The following is a 20,093-nucleotide window of genomic DNA, read 5'->3' as shown; positions in this document are numbered from 1 at the left end:
CCACAAGCCTACTGTCTCCGCCTCTTCCTTTCTTCCACCCCCCCACATCAGTCTGAAGAAGGGCCTCGACCCGAAAAGTTGACTCTTTCTTTTTTCCATAGATGCTGCCTCACCCGGTGAGTTTCTCCAGCAATTTTGTTCACCTTCGATTTTTCCAGCATCTGCAGTTCTTTCTTAAACATGCTCCAATCCCAGAGCTTCATGACTGCAAATTTCACAAAAATAGTTAATTTCTTTTGCCCATAATTCATTCTGCTTTGTAGAATTGTTCCTTCTGACACTGCTTTTTGTTTTGCAGACAGGGTGATATAAAGAAAAAGAAGAAGAAAAAGAGAGGTTTTTTCTTTAGATTTCTTTCTTCTTTCTTTCTTCCTGTCATAGGTTTTGTAGCATATGTTTATTTTGTGATTGATATAAAGTTCATTTACTTTGATGTTTGGTATCCTAGTGAGTTCCACCTGTACCTTGAGCCATGTACTTGAATAACTTGCAAAAGCATGTCGTTGGAATTTTTTTTTCTCAATTGCACCCATTCGTCGTCCCCCCCCAGCTATGCAAGTTATGACACTTTAGCTACTCAAACATGTAGCTGAGGAGAGTGGAGCTCACTTATTGTGCATGCTTTCATGTTCCAACAACAGACCTGAGGAGGTTGAAACGCAGCAAGTTCTGCTGAGATGTGAGAGCAAGCAGTTGGCTTGCCACCCTGCATCAAAGCTCATATCAATCTAGAGTTACTGGATGGGACACATGAACATTCCTATATCTGCCACTGAGGACAGAGGACATTCCTGACCTCTGCTGTTTGTGTGGTATTGGTTAACCACACGAGGATCTCTTGCCTGTGCTAGTTTCCTCCCAAATCTCCACAGTGTGCTGGTTAAACAATTGGGATAGAGTTGATGAACAATAGAGGGAACGGGGTACAAAGAAATAAGAGGGGCAATTATGTCAGCGTGATTACTCAGAGAGCCAGCATGGGCTTTTCAATATTAGGCCAAGCTTGAAACAAAATAGCTAATTTAGATGATGTTGATCTTGTTGACCTGTGAATGTAAACCACCTCCATCATGTCCCACTTTTTATTGTGTAGGTAAGCTACCCAAAAATCATGATCCAAAAGTGACTCCTGATCCAGAGCGATGGCTTCCTATGAGGGAACGTTCATATTATCGTGGGAGAAAGAAGGGGAAGAAGAAGGAACTCATTGGGAAAGGAACTCAAGGAGCAACATCATCTGGAACAAGTGAACTGTGAGTGTTTGCCGTGGGATTGTTCTTACTCTGTACATGTGGTGAAAGATGCGAGTCGATATTTGGCAAAAAATCAGGTGGTGTGGATTGACATCCTCCTATGCTCCAGGATTCTGCTAATTGTTTCTGCTAATATTAAGATTGCTACTGCTGGTCATCCAAGGTCAAAATTAAGCAAGAAGTGTATATAAACTTTAAGAAGTAAGAAGGAAATAAAATGGTGCCAGGACTAAAGGGGCTGAGTTATTAGGAGACGTTGGGCAAACTAGAAATCTATTCCTTGGAACACAGGAGGTTGAGTGGTGATCTTATAGAGGTGTATACAATCATGAGTGGAATAGACAGGGTGAATGCACAGATTATTTTTCCCAGGGTAGGGGAGTAAAGAAGTAGAGGGTATTGGGAGAAGGGTGAGTAGCCGGAGTGAGACTGGTGCTTGATTATGCGGCATTTATCTCTTCAATCCAATCGATTCCCCACCACTAACGTGAGGCTCATCTGCCTCTAGTTCCCTAGTTTCTCTCTACTTTTCTCCTTAAATAAAGATCCAACATTAGCTACTCTCCAGTCCACCAGGACCTTGCCTGGGATTTTAGAAGATGTAAAGATTTTCATTAATGTTCCCAAAATCTCCTCTCTGGTTCTCTCAATAACCTGGGATAGATCATGTCAGGCCCTGGGGATTTATCTACCTTCATGCTTATCAAGAGCTCCAAATACTGCCACCTAAATCTCAAACAGCCCTTGTATATTAGTATTCTTTACACTGATGTCACTGTCCTCTGTGTATAGAATAGAATAGAATGCTATTTTATTGTCACTATACATATGTACAATGAGATTAAAAGCAGCTCCTACTCAGTGCAGACATGTAATTAGTGCAAAAAACAAAAAACAAAACAAGGGGGGGGGGGAGATAAGGTGCACAGTTCTGCGGCGCTATATACATATCTATAAAAAGACAATGGATGAATAGAGTGAATAAATAGGATTCCTATATACAGTATGGGTTATTGCACATATTTAAAAAAATTACAGTTACAGTACAAATTACAGTAGGTGGATAGATGGAAGTCCGGGGGTTAGGCTGTGAAGTCAGTACATGTGTGAGTTCAGGGAGGTTATGGCTTTTGGAAAGCAACTGTTCTTGAGTCTGTTTGTTCTTGTTCTGATGCACCTATAGCGCCTCCCTGAGGGCAGCAGGTCGAACAGGCCAAATGCAGGATGGGAGCTGTCCTTGATGATGTTCTTCGCCCTGCTGAGGCAGCGGGAGGTGTAAATGTCCATCAGGGAGGGGAGAGGGCAGCCAATGATCTTCTGTGCTGCCCTAACTACCCTCTGAAGCCTCTCCCTGTCTGCCATGGTGCAGCTGCCGTACCATGCTGTAATGCAGTATGTCAGCAGGCTCTCAATGGACGAGCGGTAGAAGGTCAGCAGCAGGTTGGAGTCCAGGTTGTGCTTCCTGAGGACCCTCAGGAAGTGCAGCCGCTGCTGAGCCTACTTGATGACCGCTGTGATGTTGTCTGTCCAGGAGATGTCAGCGGAGATGAGGACACCGAGAAACCGGAAGGTGTAGACCCTCTCCACACACTCGCCGTTGATGTATAGGGGGGCTAAGTCGGTGCTGTGCCTCCTGAAGTCGACAATGAGCTCTTTTGTTTTCTTGGTGTTCAGAGCCAGGTTGTTTTCTGAGCACCAGGCTGTCAACTTCAGGACTTCCTCTCTGTAGGCTGCCTCGTCTCCCCTTGAGATGAGTCCAACTACTGTAGTGTCGTCAGCAAACTTGACGATGCGGTTGTTGTTGTGGGCCGGACTACAGTCGTGGGTGTAGAGACAGTATAGGAGGGGGCTTAGCACACAGCCCTGTGGGGAGCCGGTACTCAACATGCGAGTGGAGGAGAGGTGGGGGCCGAGTCTCACAGTCTGGGGCCGGTTGGTGAGGAAGTCCTTTATCCAGGCACATGTGAGAGTGGAGAGGCCGAGAGTGACCAGTTTGTCGATGAGAATGTCCGGAATGATAGTATTGAAAGCTGAGCTGTAATCCACAAAGAGCATCCGGACGTAGCTCTGCCCCAGCTCCAGGTGGCTCAGCACAGAGTGGAGAGCTACGGTGATGGCGTCTTCTGTGGATCTGTTTGGGCGATAGGCGAATTGGTGGGGGTCGAAGTCTGGAGGGAGATAGTCCTTGATGTGCTGGAGGACCAATCTCTCGAAGCACTTCGTGATTACCGGAGTGAGGGCCACGGGACGGTAATCATTTAGGCTGGTGATGGGAGACTTCTTCGGCACTGGGACGATTGTGGCTGATTTTAGGCAGGACGGGATAACTGCCTGGTCCAGGGAGAGGTTGAAGATTCTGGTGAAGATGACGGTGAGCTGGTGGGCACACGCTTTGAGCACCTTACCAGGTACTCCATCTGGGCCGGTAGCCTTCTTGGGGTTCACTGCCAGGAGCACCCGTCTGACATTGTGCTCCCTTACAGTGAGTGGAGTAGTACAGGAGCCAGGTGAGGGTGGGAGCAGGGCTGTAGCAGATGAGTGCTGCTGTTGTGGTGTTTCAAAGCGGGAAAATAAGCAATTTAGCTTCTCTGCCAGCGGCGCACTCAGGTCTTCTGTCGTTGTGGCACAGCCTCTGTAGTTTGTGATGTCTTGTATGTCCCGCCATACCTCCCGTGTATTATTGCTGGACAGGTGGGACTCTATGCTCCTCTTATGGTCCACCTTGGCTTTTTTAATTCCACTTTTCAGATCGGCTCGAGCAGCCCTGTACAGAGCTCTGTCACCTGACCTGAAGGCAGCATCGCGGGCTCTGGGGAGTGTGCGGACCTGGCTGGACATCCAGGGTTTCTGGTTTGGGAAAACCCGAATGTTTTTGTCCACAGTCACGTTTCCGATGCAGAACTTGATATAGTCCAGTACCGTTCCTGTGAATGTTTCCAGATCCTGGTGTTCGAATATGTCCCAGTTTGTCTGTATGAAGCAGTCCTGTAGTTTGGAGAGTGCATTTTCAGGCCAGGTTGTAACAGACTTTATGGTGGGCCTGGCACTGCGTCTGAGGGGGGTGTAGGCTGGGGAGAGCAGGAGGGAGAGATGATCTGACTGGCCGAGTTGGGGGAGGGGAATGGCTCTATACGCATGCTTGATATTGGTGTAGACAAGATCCAGCGTGTTCTCCCCTCTAGTAGAACACTTGACATGTTGATAAAATTTCGGCAGTACAGTCTTCAAGTTGGCCTTGTTAAAATCCCCTGCAATTATGTGAACACCTTCAGGGTGGGCCCGCTGCTGTTCGTTAATGGTGTTCAGCAGGAGAGAGAGCGCCGTGTTTACATTGGCGTCGGGTGGAATATACCCAGCCGTGACAATCACTACTGTTAGTTCTCTCGGTAGAAAAAAAGGCCGGCATCTTACAGACATGTACTCGAGGTCAGGGGAACAATGTTTGTATAGAGATGCAAAGTACTCGTTTATTATCCTATATCCCCTGATTCCAAGTACAAATTCCCTCCTTTATCCCTGATTGGCCTTACCTGCTTCCTGGTTACCCTTTTGTGTTTAATGTAAGTATTAAAAGCCCTTGTAATTTCTATAATTTGACCCGCCAAAGCTATTTCATGGCCCATAGTAGCCCTTCAAATAGCCCATCTGAGTTCTTTCTACTACTTGCTTTATATTCCTCAAAGCCCATGTGTGATTTCATCATCTGAAACCTTGTGTACATTTCCTCTTTAATTTTAACCAAATTTACCATCTCTATGGTCATCCAAGGCTCCTTTACTTTGCCATCTGCACCCCTCCTTATCACTGGAACATGCCCTTTCAATGACTCCCATATATCAGATGTGTAGTTATCCAATAACTGCTATCAGTGTCCTGCCTAATAGTGTTGTAGATTGTCTTGCTCCAATTTACTACCTTTCTGCAAGATCCAGACATCCGTATTCAAAACAATCTTAAAACGTATGGAATTGAGATCACTATCCTCAAAATGCTCCTCCTCTGAAACACAGTAGCCTGGCCAGACTCATTTCCCAATACAGGGTCTAGTATGTTCCCTTCTCAGTTGGACTATCCACATACTGTTTCAGGAAATCCTCTTGGATAAAGCTACCAAATTCTTTCCTGTCTAAGCCTTTAGCATTGTGCAAGTCCTAGTCAATTCTGGGAAAGTTAAAGTCACCCACTTAGACAACCCTGTTTCTTTGGAATCTTTTATTAATTTGTTTCCATATCCTACATCTCCCATTTGCGATTAGGGGACTATAGTAGTCCCATTAGAGTGCTTTCTTGCTCCTTTCTTATTTCTAAGCCCTACCTATATCACCTCAGCAGACAAAGCCTCCAGTGTCCTCTCTGAAAGCTGCTGATTAGTGTCGCAGCTCCTCCACCTCTTCCTCCACGTTACTTCTTGCAGTGATATAAATACACTTCAGTCTATCAGCCTCACCATGTCCCTCCATCATCTCTCACTGCCTGTCATTCCTGTGAGACCTATTGGTCCTAACTTCTACTTTCCGATCACTCCATCCAATTGCTGCCGTACTATTGTTCCCAGCCCCTTGCCTCTAGTTTAAACCTGTCCTACCCATGTATCTGTGTGAATGTCCTGAAAATGTTGATGCTGACTGAATGTGTGTAGAGGTTCACCTGCACCACCTCCAACCTCATCTATTGCATCCGCTGCACTAGATGTCAGCTGATCTACATCGGTGATACCAAGCGTAGGTTTGGCGATCGTTTCGCCGAACACCTCCGCTCGGTCCGCATTAACCAACCTGATCTCCCTGTGGCTCAGCACCAACTCCGCCACCCATTCCGAATCCGACCTTTCTGTCCTGGGCCTCCTCCATGGTCAGAGTGAGCACCACCGGAAATTGGAGGAGCAGCATCTCATATTCTGGCAGTCTGCACCCTAGCGGCATGAACATTGACTTCTCCAATTTCCGGTAGCACTTGCTGTCTCCTCCCCTTCTCAGCTCTCCCTCAGCCCTCTGGCTTCTCCTCTTCCTTTCTCCTTTCTTCTCCCTGCCCCCCCCCCCCCCCCACCCTTCATCGGTCTGAACAAGGGTTTGTGCCCGAAAAGTTGCCTATTTCCTTCGCTCCATAGATGCTGCTGCACCTGCTGAGTTTCTCCAGCACTTTTATCTACCTTTGTGTATAGTAGCTGTACTTTATAGCCAGGTTAATTATTATTCTGCTCTTTATTCAGTGATGCCAGCAAGACTGTGAATAGCCCACCCACATCGCCAAGACCTGGGATTGCTGCAACTGTGGCAGCTTCCAGCAACATTGTGCCTCCTCGGCAGCAGAAGCCTTCAGCAGCCTCCAAGAAAAAGCAGCAACAAAAAAAGAAGAAAGGTGGAAAGGGGGGATGGTGACCCTGATTGATGGTGTGAACCATATTCCCCAAATATGCATTAAAATTGGAACAATCAATGTAAACACATTGTGGTGTTAAAGGAGTTTTAATAATAAAGGACTCGGTGACAACCTTTTAAATACTCAAATGTATTTAATAATATTTGCAGATTAACTGAAACACCAACACGAATACATGAGTTTCTATATTTGAGAGCTAATCAAATAATGCAAGTAGGCATTCCTTTATCTTGCTTTGACGTTCTCATTCCAATAACTCCAGGTGATGAGAGGATGGGATCAGGGATCGAGGGCAGTGGGTGAGGCAACTGAAAACAATAGAGATGGCACACTGTTTGTAGCTATGATGAGAATGTGAGCCTCTATCACCCTGGACACCTACCACACTGGACAAATAATGTTTTTTTTCTCAAACAAAAGAAACAAGTAAATGTAGACTGTTGTGAGGCAAATTAAACTTTAATCTACTCGTAATTTACTTAACTTTATTTAAGCTTTAAGCAACTCATTTCTGTAATACATAAACTCAGAAATGTCTGGCAAACATGGCTGATTCCACGGGCCTTTCCCACTCGAAATACCCCGCACATGCACCCACTCTGGAAAAGCCCCGCACATGTACCCACTTCATTCTCCCCTCCTATTTATAAGTTGAGACGGTCATGAGGTTTAGTATGTCATGATGACCGTCGCAGCACTGGAGCTTCAGGAGATAATGGTGTTTCAATAGCTGGTGGCAATCAACTTCGCTCATATTGTTATTTAGATTTTCCATTTTAGAATTACTTCTAGAAGTTTCCATAGGGGATGATGGAAGTGTTGAAGGAAGTTCTCGATTAATGTTATCAAGGAGTGATGGAGCTGATGGAGAAGACGGACATGGTGCAAGGTCATGAAGTGAGACAGTTGACTGACGTCCATCCTGATAGTTGCATAAGAAGGGTTGACTTCAGTCAGTTCAACTTCTTCAACAAAGGGCTCATTCTTATTTGATTGGACATAACGACGAAGCAGCACAGGCCCAGGGCTAGTCAACCCCCCTTAACCTCTCTGGAGCGCAGAAGGTTAAGGGGGGACTTGATAGAGGTCTTTAAAATGATGAGAGGGATAGACAGAGTTGATGTGGACAAGCTTTTCCCTTTGAGAATAGGGAAGATTCAAACGAGAGGACATGACTTCAGAATTAAGGGACAGAAGTTTTGGGGTAACATGAGGGGGGACTTCTTTACTCAGAGAGTGATAGCGGTGTGGAATGAGCTTCCAGTAGAAGTGGTGGAGGCAGGTTCGTTGGTATCATTTAAAAATAAATTGGATAGGCATATGGATGAGAAGGGAATGGAGGGTTATGGTATGAGTGCAGGCAGGTGGGACTAAGGGAAAAAAGTTCGGCACGGACTTGTAGGGCCGAGATGGCCTGTTTCCGTGCTGTAATTGTTATATGGTTAACCATGATGGCAGTGAAGTACCACTATAAGAACGCCGTTTGAAGTTAAAGAACCGCTCATGTGGAGTAGTATTGGTAGCAGTTGACAGTAGAGACCTGATAGAGTGTAATGCATCTGGTAGAACACATTCCCACTGCTGATCTGGTATGTCATTTGACTTTAAAGCCAGTTTCACTGCTTTCCAAATGATTCTGTTATACCTCTCAACCTGACCATTTCCAATAGGATGACATGGTGTTGTTTTACTTGTTGCAATTCCTCTATTAGAAAGGTAGTCTTTTAAATATTTTGACATGAATGAGGTGCTCCTATCAGAATGTATGTAACTTGGAAATCCACAGAATGAAAACAGTTGATCTAAACAGTTGAAAACCGTAGTAGCTGACATATTTGGACAAGGAAAGGCAAATGGAAACCTCGAATATTCATCAACTAAGGTAAGTATATAAACATTTCGAGAGGAGGATGGTAAAGGCCCTTTGAAGTCAATACTCAAATGTTCCATAGGTTGAGTAGCTTTGATCAATCTTCCTTCTTCAGGACGGAAGAACCTTGGTTTTAATTCAGCACAGATTCTACATGAACCACACGTCATCTTCACATCTTCTGTAGAGAAAGGTAAGTTTTTGGAACGAACATAGTGTAACAAACGAGTGACTCCAGGATGACAGCCTATTGTGAAGATCAGTGAGTGCAGAAGAATGAACAGAGGCACAAAATGCTTGAGTTAATGTATCCGGAGCAACATTATCCTTACCAGGGCGGTACTCAATTGAATATATGCAGATAATTCAATCCTCCATTCACGTATTTTACTGTTTTTAATCTTCGTTTGTTTCCGATTATCCAGCATAAAAGCTACTGAAAGCTGATCTGTTATCAAAGTGAAGTGCTGACAAGCAAGGAAATGACTCAATTTTCTCACTGCTTCAATAATTGCTGTAGCTTCCTTTTCGACGGGTGGGGTAGTGCAATTCACTACCTTGGAGAGTACGATACATGAAATCCTCCTTGATTTAATGTTGCTGATACTGCTAAATCAGAGGCATCACATTCAACAACAAAGGGGAGATCCTCATCGATGGCGCGTAATGTCGCAGATTTCAATTGTTTCTTCTTTAAAGAAGTAAAGGCACCAATTGCTGTAGAGTCGAGGGGAAAGATTTTGCTCTAATCAAAGGTTGAATTTTGTCAGAAAAATTTGGTATCCATTTAGCATAATATGCAAACATCCCAAGAACCCTTCGTAGAGAGTTTAATGTAGCTGGAACAGGTATCTCTTTGAGTGGCTGGAGTCTTTCTGGATCAGGCTTGATTATATCATTTCCAACCCAAGAACCAAAAATATTAGGTACACAAAAATGCTGGAGAAACTCAGCGGGTGCAGCAGCATCTATAGAGCGAAGGAAATAGGCAACATTTCGGGCCAAAACCCTTCTCCATAGATGCTGCTGCACCCACTGAGTTTCTCCAGCATTTTTGTGTATCTTCGATTTTCCAGCATCTGCAGTTCCTTCCTAAACCAAAAATATATATATTTTTTTTAAATTATTTTTATTAGAAGCAATTGTACAAAGATTAAACATTCGGTATCTAAAATTATACAATTGTACAGCTTCATTTTTAATCTTATAACCTGAAAATGAAAAAAGAAAAGAAAAAGAGAACAAGAAAGGGAAAAAGTGAAAAGATAGATCGAAAAAGAACAAAAGAAAGACCCCTAAACTACCAAAGTAGTGTGGCCGAAAGATATAGAAATAAGAAAAAAGAAACCTGGCATCGGATTTAAATTTAAATTTGTGTTGCACCATGCTATTCTTGTAAGAATTCGGTGAAGGGGTGTCCATGTCTTGAGAAATTGATCTGTTTTTTCTGGCAAGACAAGCCTAATGTTTTCCAAATGTAGTGTCTCGGACATGTTTGTGATCCACATCTTCACTGTCGGGACTTGTCTGTTTCCAAAATTTAAGCATTAGTTTTTTCGCCGTTATCAGGCCATAGTTAAGGAAACGTCTTTGAAATAATGTTAGCTCAGAACAGGCCTCCGATATGCCTAGTGTGATCAATTTTATGTCGGGATCCAGTTTTATTTTAAGTATTTTGGAAAAAATACAAAACTTCCCCTCCAGAGGTTTTGTAATTTTATACAGGAAGCAAAGGAATGGGTTATGGTTGCTTCTTGGAGGATACCTTTGAGAAGATCTTATTCAATTTAGACTTTGAATAATAAAGTCTATGCAGTATTTTAAATTGTATTAGCGAGTGCCTAACATTAAGAGAACAGTAGTGTATATATAGAAGACTTTCCTCCCAACTATCCTTTGAAATTGTTAAACCCAATTTGTCTTCCCAAGCTCGCCTAATTATTTTCGACGGTGGGATATGTAAATTTAAAAGGGTATTATAGAGGTACGATATTAACTTATTTGAATTCAACTTTCTATTCATGCATTCATCTAGTATACCTGGACCCATAGAGTGACAATCTTGGTGTGGTATTTTCACATACTCGTATTTGAAGATATCTGAAGTATTGACTACTCTTCAAATGATATTTCGACTGTAATTCTTGAAACGAGAGGAGGGTCCCCATCTCATAAAGGTCTCCCAGCTTTTTAATTCCTAAGCTTTCCCATTGTACAAACGCCTTGTCTAAAGTAGATGGTTTAAAACGAGGGATTATTGGCAATTGGTAAGAGGAGAGATAAATTCTCAATTTAAGGGTTGATTTCAGCTGTTTCCAGATTTGTAAGGTGCTATGGAGTCTCGGATTTTTCTCGTACATTGATTTCTTCAGATTTGTTGGAGAAAGAAGAATCTCGCCTATATTGAAAGGCAAACAATCTTCCCTCTCCATTTTTAATCAGTTTACTTGTTGGCATGTATCGTCCATCCAATAAATTAAATTTTTAATATTAGTTGCCCAGTAATAGAGAAGAAAATTACGGAAAGCTAGTCCGCCGATTTCTTTAGGTTTACATAAATGTCATTTGTGAATTCTGTAAGTTTTGTAATCCCAGATAAAGTTTGTATCGTAGTCGAGTTTTTTTTTAAAGTTTTTAGGGAGAAAAAAATCGGTATTGATTGAAATAAGTACGGGATTTGTGGAAGGAAAATCATCTTTATGGCATTTACTCTGCCTATGAGGGACATCGGAAGTGTTTTCCAAAATTGAATAAGGGCATTTAATTTGGTGATTAATGGTGGAAAATTTGCTTGAAATAAGGAAGAATATTTTCTAGTCAGGTAAACTCCAAGATATTTAAATTTTTCCATGGCAATTCTAAAGGGAAATTTTAGAAGGTGTGACGGGTCTTGATGTTTTATCGGCATAATTTCACTTTTGTTCCCGTTTATTCTATAACCTGAAAAGGAGCCAAATTGTTCTATAAGATTTAGTATATTTGAGATACTGACTTGGGAGTTAGTAATATATAATAGTACATCTTCTGCATACCCATCTTTGGGTGGGCGGCGCGACTCACGTCGCAGCGGCCTCTGCAGTCCGTCTGTCGTTTTTTTTTTTTTTGTCGCGTTTGAATGTTTGAATGTAGTTTAAAGTGCTTTTTTTTAAACTGGGTATGTGTGTGGGGGGCGGGGGGTGGGGGAAACTTTTAAAATCTTTCACCTGCACGGAGAACCCGACCTTTTCCCTGTCGGATCTCCGTTGTCGTTGGGGCCTAGCACCGTGGAGCGGCCTCCAACCGGAACGACCTGGGGCTCCAGCCACGGAGCTATGGACTTACCCACCATCGTGGAGCTGGCCGAGTTCAGAGAGGGAGGAGCTGTGGTGGCGCGTGGCTGCGACCCGACCCCGGGGATTCGGAGGCTCCAACCACAGGTCTGGTGGACGGTGACACCGGGAGCCCGCGGGTCCCTGGTGGGAGACCGCTTTTCGGGGGGTTCCGCAACGGCGACTTCTCCCGCCCGAGTTGCGGGGTTGAAAAGTACCTGGAGCGGGGCCTTACATCGCCCGGCGCGGCTTTAAATGGCCGCGGGACTTGCTAGCGCCCGCCGGGGGCTCCAACACCAAGACCCGGAGCATGGGCTTGCATCACCCGGCGCGGCTTTAATGGCCGCGGGACACTTACCATCGCCCGCCGGGGGCTTTGACTGACATCGGAAGGGGAATGAGGAGAGCAGGGGAGAGATAAGACTTTGCCTTCCATCACAGTGAGGAGGAGATTCACTGTGATGAATGTTTGTGCAGTTGTGTTGTGTCTTGGTTCTTTTTCTTGTGTGTATGACTGCAGAAACCAAATTTCGTTTGAACCTCAATGAGTAATAAATTGTATTGTATTGTATTGTACAATTATATCTTATTATTAGAATATTTAGTATTATAGCCATGAATGCTCGGATGTACTCTTATACTTTCACCTAAGGGTTCTATCGCAAGGGCAAATAACAGTGGTGATAATGCACACGCTTGTCTATTGCCTCTGGATAATTGAAATTTAGGTGAGAGTGTTTGATTAGTCAGTATTCTGGCAATCGAATTGTTATATAACAACTTTATCCATGAAATTCTCCTAGTTGGAATTTTTGCAATACTGTGAAGAGATATTCCTATTCTACTTGGTCAAATGCTTTTTCTGTGTCTAAGGAAATAATTGATAAGTATTCGTTTATCGTTCTGTATGAGTACATTATATTAAACAAGCGTCTCAAGTTATTGAACGAGTGTCTCTTGGGTATAAACCCAGTTTGATCAGGGTGTATTAGTTTACTAACGTACTTAGTCTTCTTGCCAGGGTTTTAGCTAATATTTTCTGGTCTGTATTTAAAAGAGCTATTGCTCTATAATGATCCTTGCTCATCAAGATCTTTATCTTTTTTGGGTATCAGTGTAATAGTTGATTCGGCTAAAGTTTGTGGTAACGTCTGTTCTTTAAATGCATGTATATAAAGGGCTTGTAAATGAGAGATTAATTCATGAATTTATTTAATAAAATTTGTTACTAACCCATCTGGCCTGGCGTTTTACCATTATTCAGTGGTTTAATAGTCTCTTCAATATCTTTTACTGGAATCTGCGCTCCAAGTTCTTCATGTTCCGCCACGTTAAGTGACAGAAGATTGCAATTGTCAAGAAATCTTTATAGTTTCTACTGAAGTTTTAGATGTGTATAAATGGCGATCGAATTGTAAAAATCTTTCGTTGATATCTTTAGGGAGTGTACGCAGCTCACCTTTTTCTGATCTAATTTTTTGAATGGTATGATCTTTTTCCTTTTTTCTCAACTGACTTGCCAGAAGTTTGTGTGGTTTGTCACCGAATTCAAAGTTTTTTTGATTTTTTGAAATAACTTGATAACTCTTGCAGAAAGAATTTGATTTAACTTAAATTTTAATACTTCTATCTTATTGTGTTTGTCAATAGAAGGATTGGTAGCATTTTCTAAATCAAGCTGTCTAATCTGTTCTAATTCCAATTGTTCTGACCTGTTTTTTTAATTTTGATACACTTGATATGAAATAATAGAACCTCTAATAAAGGTCTTAAAAGATTCCATAATAAAGAGGCTGAAATACCTGGTGTGTCATTTGTCTCATAAAATAATTCCATCTGTTGCTTCAAATATTCACAGCAACCTGGATCGGTTAATATTTGAAGATTAAATCTCCAGAACATTTTTTATTATGCATTCCTTCTAATTTTAAGGAGAATGTTAATGGACAATGATCGGAAATAATATTATTATGGTATTTGGGGTTTATTCTAAAAGGGATTAGTTTTGTGTCCACCAGAAAATAATCAATGCATGTATACGTTTTGTGCACGGCTGAATAAAAAGAATATTCTTTTCCGGATGGATTCTCAATCCTTCATACATCAGTTATATTTGTATATTTTATATAAGTGTTTAGGAGTTTGCTTGATTTTGATTTTGTATTATATCTCCTTTGCTGTGAGGATTTATCCAGATATTGGTCCAGAACACAATTGAAGTCTCCTCCAATTATCAGATTTTGCTGGGTGAAGTCTGAGATTATATTTATTATATTATTAAAAAATTGTAGGTTGTCAAAATTGGGGACATAGATATTCACCATAGTAAGTGGGGTTGAATATAACTCCCCAGATACTATAATGTACCTACCCTCCTTATCGGCTATAGTGGCTTTGTGTTTGAATGGTATGCCTTTACAAATTATGATTGCAGTACCTCTAGCTTTAGAATGAAAAGTAGAATTATATAGTTGGCCAATCCAGTTAGCCTTCAGCCTGTTATGAGCTCCATCCTTGAGATGCATCTCCTGTAAAAATATTATATCAGTATTAATTGATTTTAGGTGGGCTAAGACCTTACCCCTTTTAATTGGCACATTAACGCCCCTAACGTTCCAAGACATGGCTCCAGGGTGACCAAGGCTGGGAGCTGAACATCCAGGGATATTCAATATTCAGGAGGGATAGAGAGAAAGGAAAAGGAGGTGGGGTAGCGTTGCTGGTTAGAGAGGAGATTAACGCAATGGAAAGGAAGGACATTATTTTGGAGGATGTGGAATCGGTATGGGTAGAGCTGCGAAACACTAAGGGGCAGAAAACGCTGGTGGGTGTTGTGTACAGGCCACCTAACAGTAGTAGTGAAGTTGGAGATGGTATCAAACGAAATTAGAAATGTGTGCGACAAAGGCAAAACAGTTATAATGGGTGACTTCAATCTACATATAGATTGGGTGAATCAAATTGGCAGGGTTGCTGAGGAAGAGGATTTCTTGGAATGTATGCGGGATAGTTATCTAATCAACATGTAGAGGAACCAACGAGAGAGCAGGCTATTTAGACTGGGTATTGAGTAATGAGGAAGGGTTAGTTAGCAGTCTTGTTGTACTTGGTCATATTATGGTCACCCTTGGGCAAGAGTGACCATAATATGGTGAGTTCTTCATTAGGGTGGAGAGGTGACATTGTTAATTCAGAAACAATGGTTCTGAACTTAAAGAAAGGTACACTTTGAGGGTATGAGACGTGAATTAGCCAAGATTGACTGGCAATTAATTCTAAAAGGGTTGACGGTGGATATGCAATGGAAGACATTTAAAGACGCATGGATGAACTACAAAAATTGTTCATCCCAGTTGGCAAAAAGAATAAATCAGGGAAGGTAGTGCATCCGTGGATAACAAGGGAAATCAGGGATAGTATCAAAGCGAGGGATGATGCGTACAAATTAGCCAGAAAAAGCAGCATACCAGAGGACTGGGAGAAATTCAGAGATCAGCAGAGGAGGACAAAGGGCTTAATTAGGAAAGGAAAAATAGATTATGAAAGAAAACTGGCAGGGAACATAAAAACTGACTGCAAAAGTTTTTATAGATATGTGAAAAGAAAGAGATTAGTTAAAACAAATGTAGGTCCCTTGCAGTCAGAAACAGGTGAGTTGATCATGGGGAACAAGGATATGGCTGACCAATTGAATAACTACTTTGGTTCCGTCTTCACTAAGGAAGACATAAATAATCTGCCGGAAATAGCAGGGGACCGCGGGTCAAAGGAGTTGGAGGAATTGAGGAAATCCAGGTTAGTCGGGAAGTGGTGTTGGGTAAATTGAATGGATTAAAGGCCGATAAATCCCCAGGGCCAGATAGGCTGCATCCCAGAGTACTTAAGGAAGTAGCTCCAGAAATAGTGGATGCATTAGTAATAATCTTTCAAAACTCTTAGATTCTGGAGTAGTTCCTGAGGATTGCGGGTAGCAAACGTACCCCACTTTTTAAGAAGGGAGGGAGAGAGAAAACGGGGAATTACAGACCAGTTAGTCTAACATCGGTAGTGGGGAAACTGCTAGAGTCAGTTATTAAAGATGGGATAGCAGCACATTTGGATAGTGGTGAAATCATTGGACAAAGTCAGCATGGATTTACAAAAGGTAAATCATGTCTGACGAATCTTATAGAATTTTTCGAGGATGTAACTAGTAGCGTGGATAAGGGGAGAACCAGTGGATGTGTATCTGACTTCCAGAAGGCTTTCGACAAGGTCCCACATAAGAGATTAGTATACAAACTTAAAGCACATGGCATTGGGGGTTCAGTATTGATGTGGATAGAGAACTGGCTGGCAAACAGGAAGCAAAGAGTAGGAGTAAACGGGTCCTTTTCACAATGGCGGGCAGTGACTAGTGGGGTACCGCAAGGCTCAGTGCTGGGACCCCAGCTATTTACAATATATATTAATGATCTGGATGAGGGAATTGAAGGCAATATCTCCAAGTTTGCGGATGACACTAAGCTGGGGGGCAGTGTTAGCTGTGAGGAGGATGCTAGGAGACTGCAAGGTGACTTGGATAGGCTGGGTGAGTGGGCAAATGTTTGGCAGATGCAGTATAATGTGGATAAATTGAGGTTATCCATTTTGGTGGCAAAAACAGGAAAGCAGACTATTATCTAAATGGTGGCCGATTAGGAAAAGGGGAGATGCAGCGAGACCTGGGTGTCATGGTACACCAGTCATTGAAAGTAGGCATGCAGGTGCAGCAGGCAGTGAAGAAAGCGAATGGTATGTTAGCTTTCATAGCAAAAGGATTTGAGTATAGGAGCAGGGAGGTTCTACTGCAGTTGTACAGGGTCTTGGTGAGACCACACCTGGAGTATTGCGTACAGTTTTGGTCTCCAAATCTGAGGAAGGACATTATTGCCATAGAGGGAGTGCAGAGAAGGTTCACCAGACTGATTCCTGGGATGTCAGGACTGTTTATGAAGAAAGACTGGTTAGACTTGGTTTATACTCTCTAGAATTTAGGAGATTGAGAGGGGATCTTATAGAAACTTACAAATTCTTAAGGGGTTGGACAGGCTAGATGCAGGAAGATTGTTCCCGATGTTGGGGAAGTCCAGGACAAGGGGTCACAGCTTAAGGATAAGGGGGAAATCCTTTAAATCCGAGATGAGAAAACTTTTTCACAGAGAGTGGTGAATCTCTGGAACTCTCTGCCAATAGTTCATTGGCTATATTAAGAGGGAGTTAGATGTGGCCCTTGTGGCTAAGGGGATCAGAAGGTATGGAGAGAAGGCAGGTACGGGGATACTGAGTTGGATGATCAGCCATGATCATATTGAATGGCGGTGCAGGCTCGAAGGGCCGAATGGCCTACTCCTGCACCTAATTTCTATGTTTCTATGTAACTACAAAAGGTAATTCCTCCAGTTTTCCTAGAAAGATCGTCTTGCATTAAAGCTTACATGTTTTTCCTTGTGTCAGATGGAGTAACACATATTTAAAATAAAACTTTGGTTGCTGGGTGGGTGAGCCCAAATTCCAAAGCCCTGCAGTATCTCCCAAGAAAAGTGCCTTAGAAAGAATAGATAAAGAGTGTGACAGATAGGCTAAAAAATCCCAGAGGAAGATCAGTAAATAATTTCCTCTGGGCGAATTAAATATCTTTTTATACAATACATACTAAATGAGTATTGGTAATTAGATTTGTTTATAAAACTTATTAACTAGCTTAAGAAATGATTATGTCAAATACATAGCCGATTTAAAATCGGTAGACTTAAAGGAATTTATTAGTACCCTCCAGAGATCTCTCTCTCCTCACTTCTCAAACACCCCATCAGCTTCCCCAATCGTTCTAATATAACATCTCTAAGCTTCCGCGCATCTTGCTACAACTTACTCAATCCCTGGCTACCTCCCCACCTTGCGTCCTTATGGCATTAACATTGAATTCTCCCAATTTGGCTAGCCCGTGCTGTCTCCTCCCCTTCCTTAACCCTCTAGCTGTCTCCTCCCACCCTCCCATCCGCCCGCTCTCGGGCTCCTCCTCCTCCTCCCTTTTTCCTTCTTTCTTTCCCCACCCCCCATCAGTCTGAAGAAGGGTTTCGGCCCGAAACGTCGCCTATTTCCTTCGCTCCATAGATGCTGCTGCACCCGCTGAGTTTCCCCAGCAATTTTGTGTACCCTGGCTACACTTGCTTGACCCCTATTTCTCTATTGACCTCTGCCCACTCCCTGGGCATCCCACTTTCTCGCTTCTCTAATTAACTCCCCTAACTTTCCCTGACTTCCTGACTAATTCTCTCTAAATCCCCCTTCCGATAACACCCTGTAATTCTCCCCATCTCACTTCCATCCTCTACCCCCTAGTTCTTTAATACCTTAACTCTACTCCCCACCCTCTCTACCATATTCCCTCCCGCTCTGTCCTGCAGACTGTCAGGAGGTCTAAACCTTTTTATCGGGTAATTTATAGCCATCTTCTGGATATGAACAGACTATATAACCATAACATAGATTTAGTAAGTCTCGTAATCAAATATTAACTGTTAAATTAAAATAGACGGCTTAATACGTGGATTTTTTCTGTTAGTATGTTAGATAAATTGTTAGGAATTTCAACTTGTTGACGCAGCTGGAATGTACAAGGAGAGATTAATCTCTCCCTCTCCATCTCCCCCATACCCTCCCTCTCCTCGCTCAATTTTCACATACATTCCATTTCTATCTCTAATCTTAGCCTAGGCTTAGCAGCCTTTGTTTCTAAATGTCGGCCATTTATACGAACATTTTTAAACCCATTATAACTTATAAGCCCTTTGTAAACCTTACAACTTTATATCCCCATTATAAATGAATACAGAAGGAGTGATTTAAACACACAATATACAAGCAGTATAACTTCAAGATAAATAAAACATAGCCCTCCTAAGTAATCGAGTAAAGTCAGCTCAATGTATTTTCGTGACGAATCTATGCAAAGTGTTACTTATCCTACTTGTTTTTGCAATGTCTTGCCCATACGTAAATGCATCTTCTGGGTCGGTGAAGAAGCGTTCGGACCCTCTGTATGTTAGTTTGGCTGGATACATTAGTCAATATCTAAGATCTGGTATGCGTCTGAGGATAACTCTCGACTTGGTGAAGAGTGCTCTTTTCTTGACGACTTAAACTGGATAATCTCTGAAAATTCTTATGCTGTCTCCTTCAAAAATCAGATTTCTTTTGTTTGCCACTTTCTTCATGATGTCTTCAAGAACTGATGCTGATGTAGCTTCAAAATAAATTGTCTTGGTGGAGCTCCAAGTCCCGGTCGTACTCTCAGGGCTCGATGTGCCGGTCGAGTTTTGGTCTCTCATCCAGATTAAGTACCTGTTAAAGTAAGTCGGCAGCAAAGCCACGAGTATCTTTGCCATCATTTTGTTCCTTCACCCTGACAATCCTTAGATTTTGACGTTTAGAACTGCCTTCGAGATCTAGGCATTTTTCGGTCATTTTGGCCAATTGCCCAGAAACACGGTCGAGTTCCGTCTTCAGTCTTTGAGTTGTCTGGGTGATCTCAGTAGTTGCAGATTCCAGTTCCCTGATGGCGTCGCTGTTTTCTTGAAGTGACAATAATGGGTTCTAACTTGTTGCTGATGTCTGCTTTACCCCTTTTAATTTCTCCTTTCAGGGAGGAATTCACCTCCTCTATATGAACTTGTACCGTATTAATTTTTTCACATATTTCTGTTTTCACACCATTAAGTTGCTCATCCAGTTTTGTGTCTAACTTTCCGAGCTTTTCAGCCAACAAGTCTTTAATTTCTTGCACCATAGCCTGTTTTAGTGCTTGCTCTTGCTCTTGTTCCATAGTAAAAGTAGAGCTTTCTTCCTCAGAGTCTTGAGAAATGTCCTCACCTTCCTCTTGTAGTGTTTGCCCACGAGTTCTGGTCTTTTCCCGGAGATCGGGTGGGAAGGTTCCTTTTGTGGACCCGTTTCTCATTTAAAATACCGGGGTCGGGTTGATTTCCGATGACGTCATTACGTGACAATGGGCATCTGCCGGAAAGCATTTTCTTCAGTCCATTTTTTAATTTAGTGTGTTTTTGCGCGGTTTTCGGAGCAGAAACTAAATGGCGCCTGCAGTCTTAGCTCTCCATAGCGCCACCCGGAAGTCCAAGAATATTAATTGATGACACTGATGGTTATTGACTTTGCCTCTTTAATGTTAATTTTTAGAATGTACAACTGCAAACAACCATTGTACATTTCATCATGTTACAGCTTGGCTTTTCCTGCAATAATATT

The 20,093-nt window shown here is 42.4% G+C and overlaps 1 protein-coding gene and 1 long non-coding RNA gene across 2 annotated transcripts in view; one reads left to right on the top strand and one right to left on the bottom strand.

Moving 5' to 3' along the window:
* Positions 1-6,754, top strand: part of srp72 (signal recognition particle 72) — a 60,938-nt gene extending 54,184 nt beyond the window's left edge. The window contains exons 17-19 of the mRNA XM_033020446.1: positions 299-336; positions 1,094-1,253; positions 6,463-6,754. Coding sequence (XP_032876337.1) covers positions 299-336; positions 1,094-1,253; positions 6,463-6,631 — 367 coding nt within the window. The 3' untranslated portion in view covers positions 6,632-6,754. The remainder of the gene's footprint in view (positions 1-298; positions 337-1,093; positions 1,254-6,462) is intronic.
* On the bottom strand, positions 2,755-19,111 carry LOC116972754. The gene is made up of 3 exons (XR_004411874.1): positions 18,977-19,111; positions 10,723-10,724; positions 2,755-2,764 (listed from the first exon to the last, which is right to left on the bottom strand). It is a non-coding gene; the product is annotated as an uncharacterized LOC116972754 (long non-coding RNA).
* Positions 19,112-20,093: the final 982 nt, after the last annotated feature.

The sequence above is a fragment of the Amblyraja radiata genome, chromosome 1 (assembly GCF_010909765.2).
Source record: "Amblyraja radiata isolate CabotCenter1 chromosome 1, sAmbRad1.1.pri, whole genome shotgun sequence".
Classification (NCBI taxonomy): Eukaryota; Metazoa; Chordata; class Chondrichthyes; order Rajiformes; family Rajidae; genus Amblyraja; species Amblyraja radiata.
Note: the sequence above shows the minus strand (reverse complement) of the source record. Positions and strands in the feature narration are given on the sequence as shown.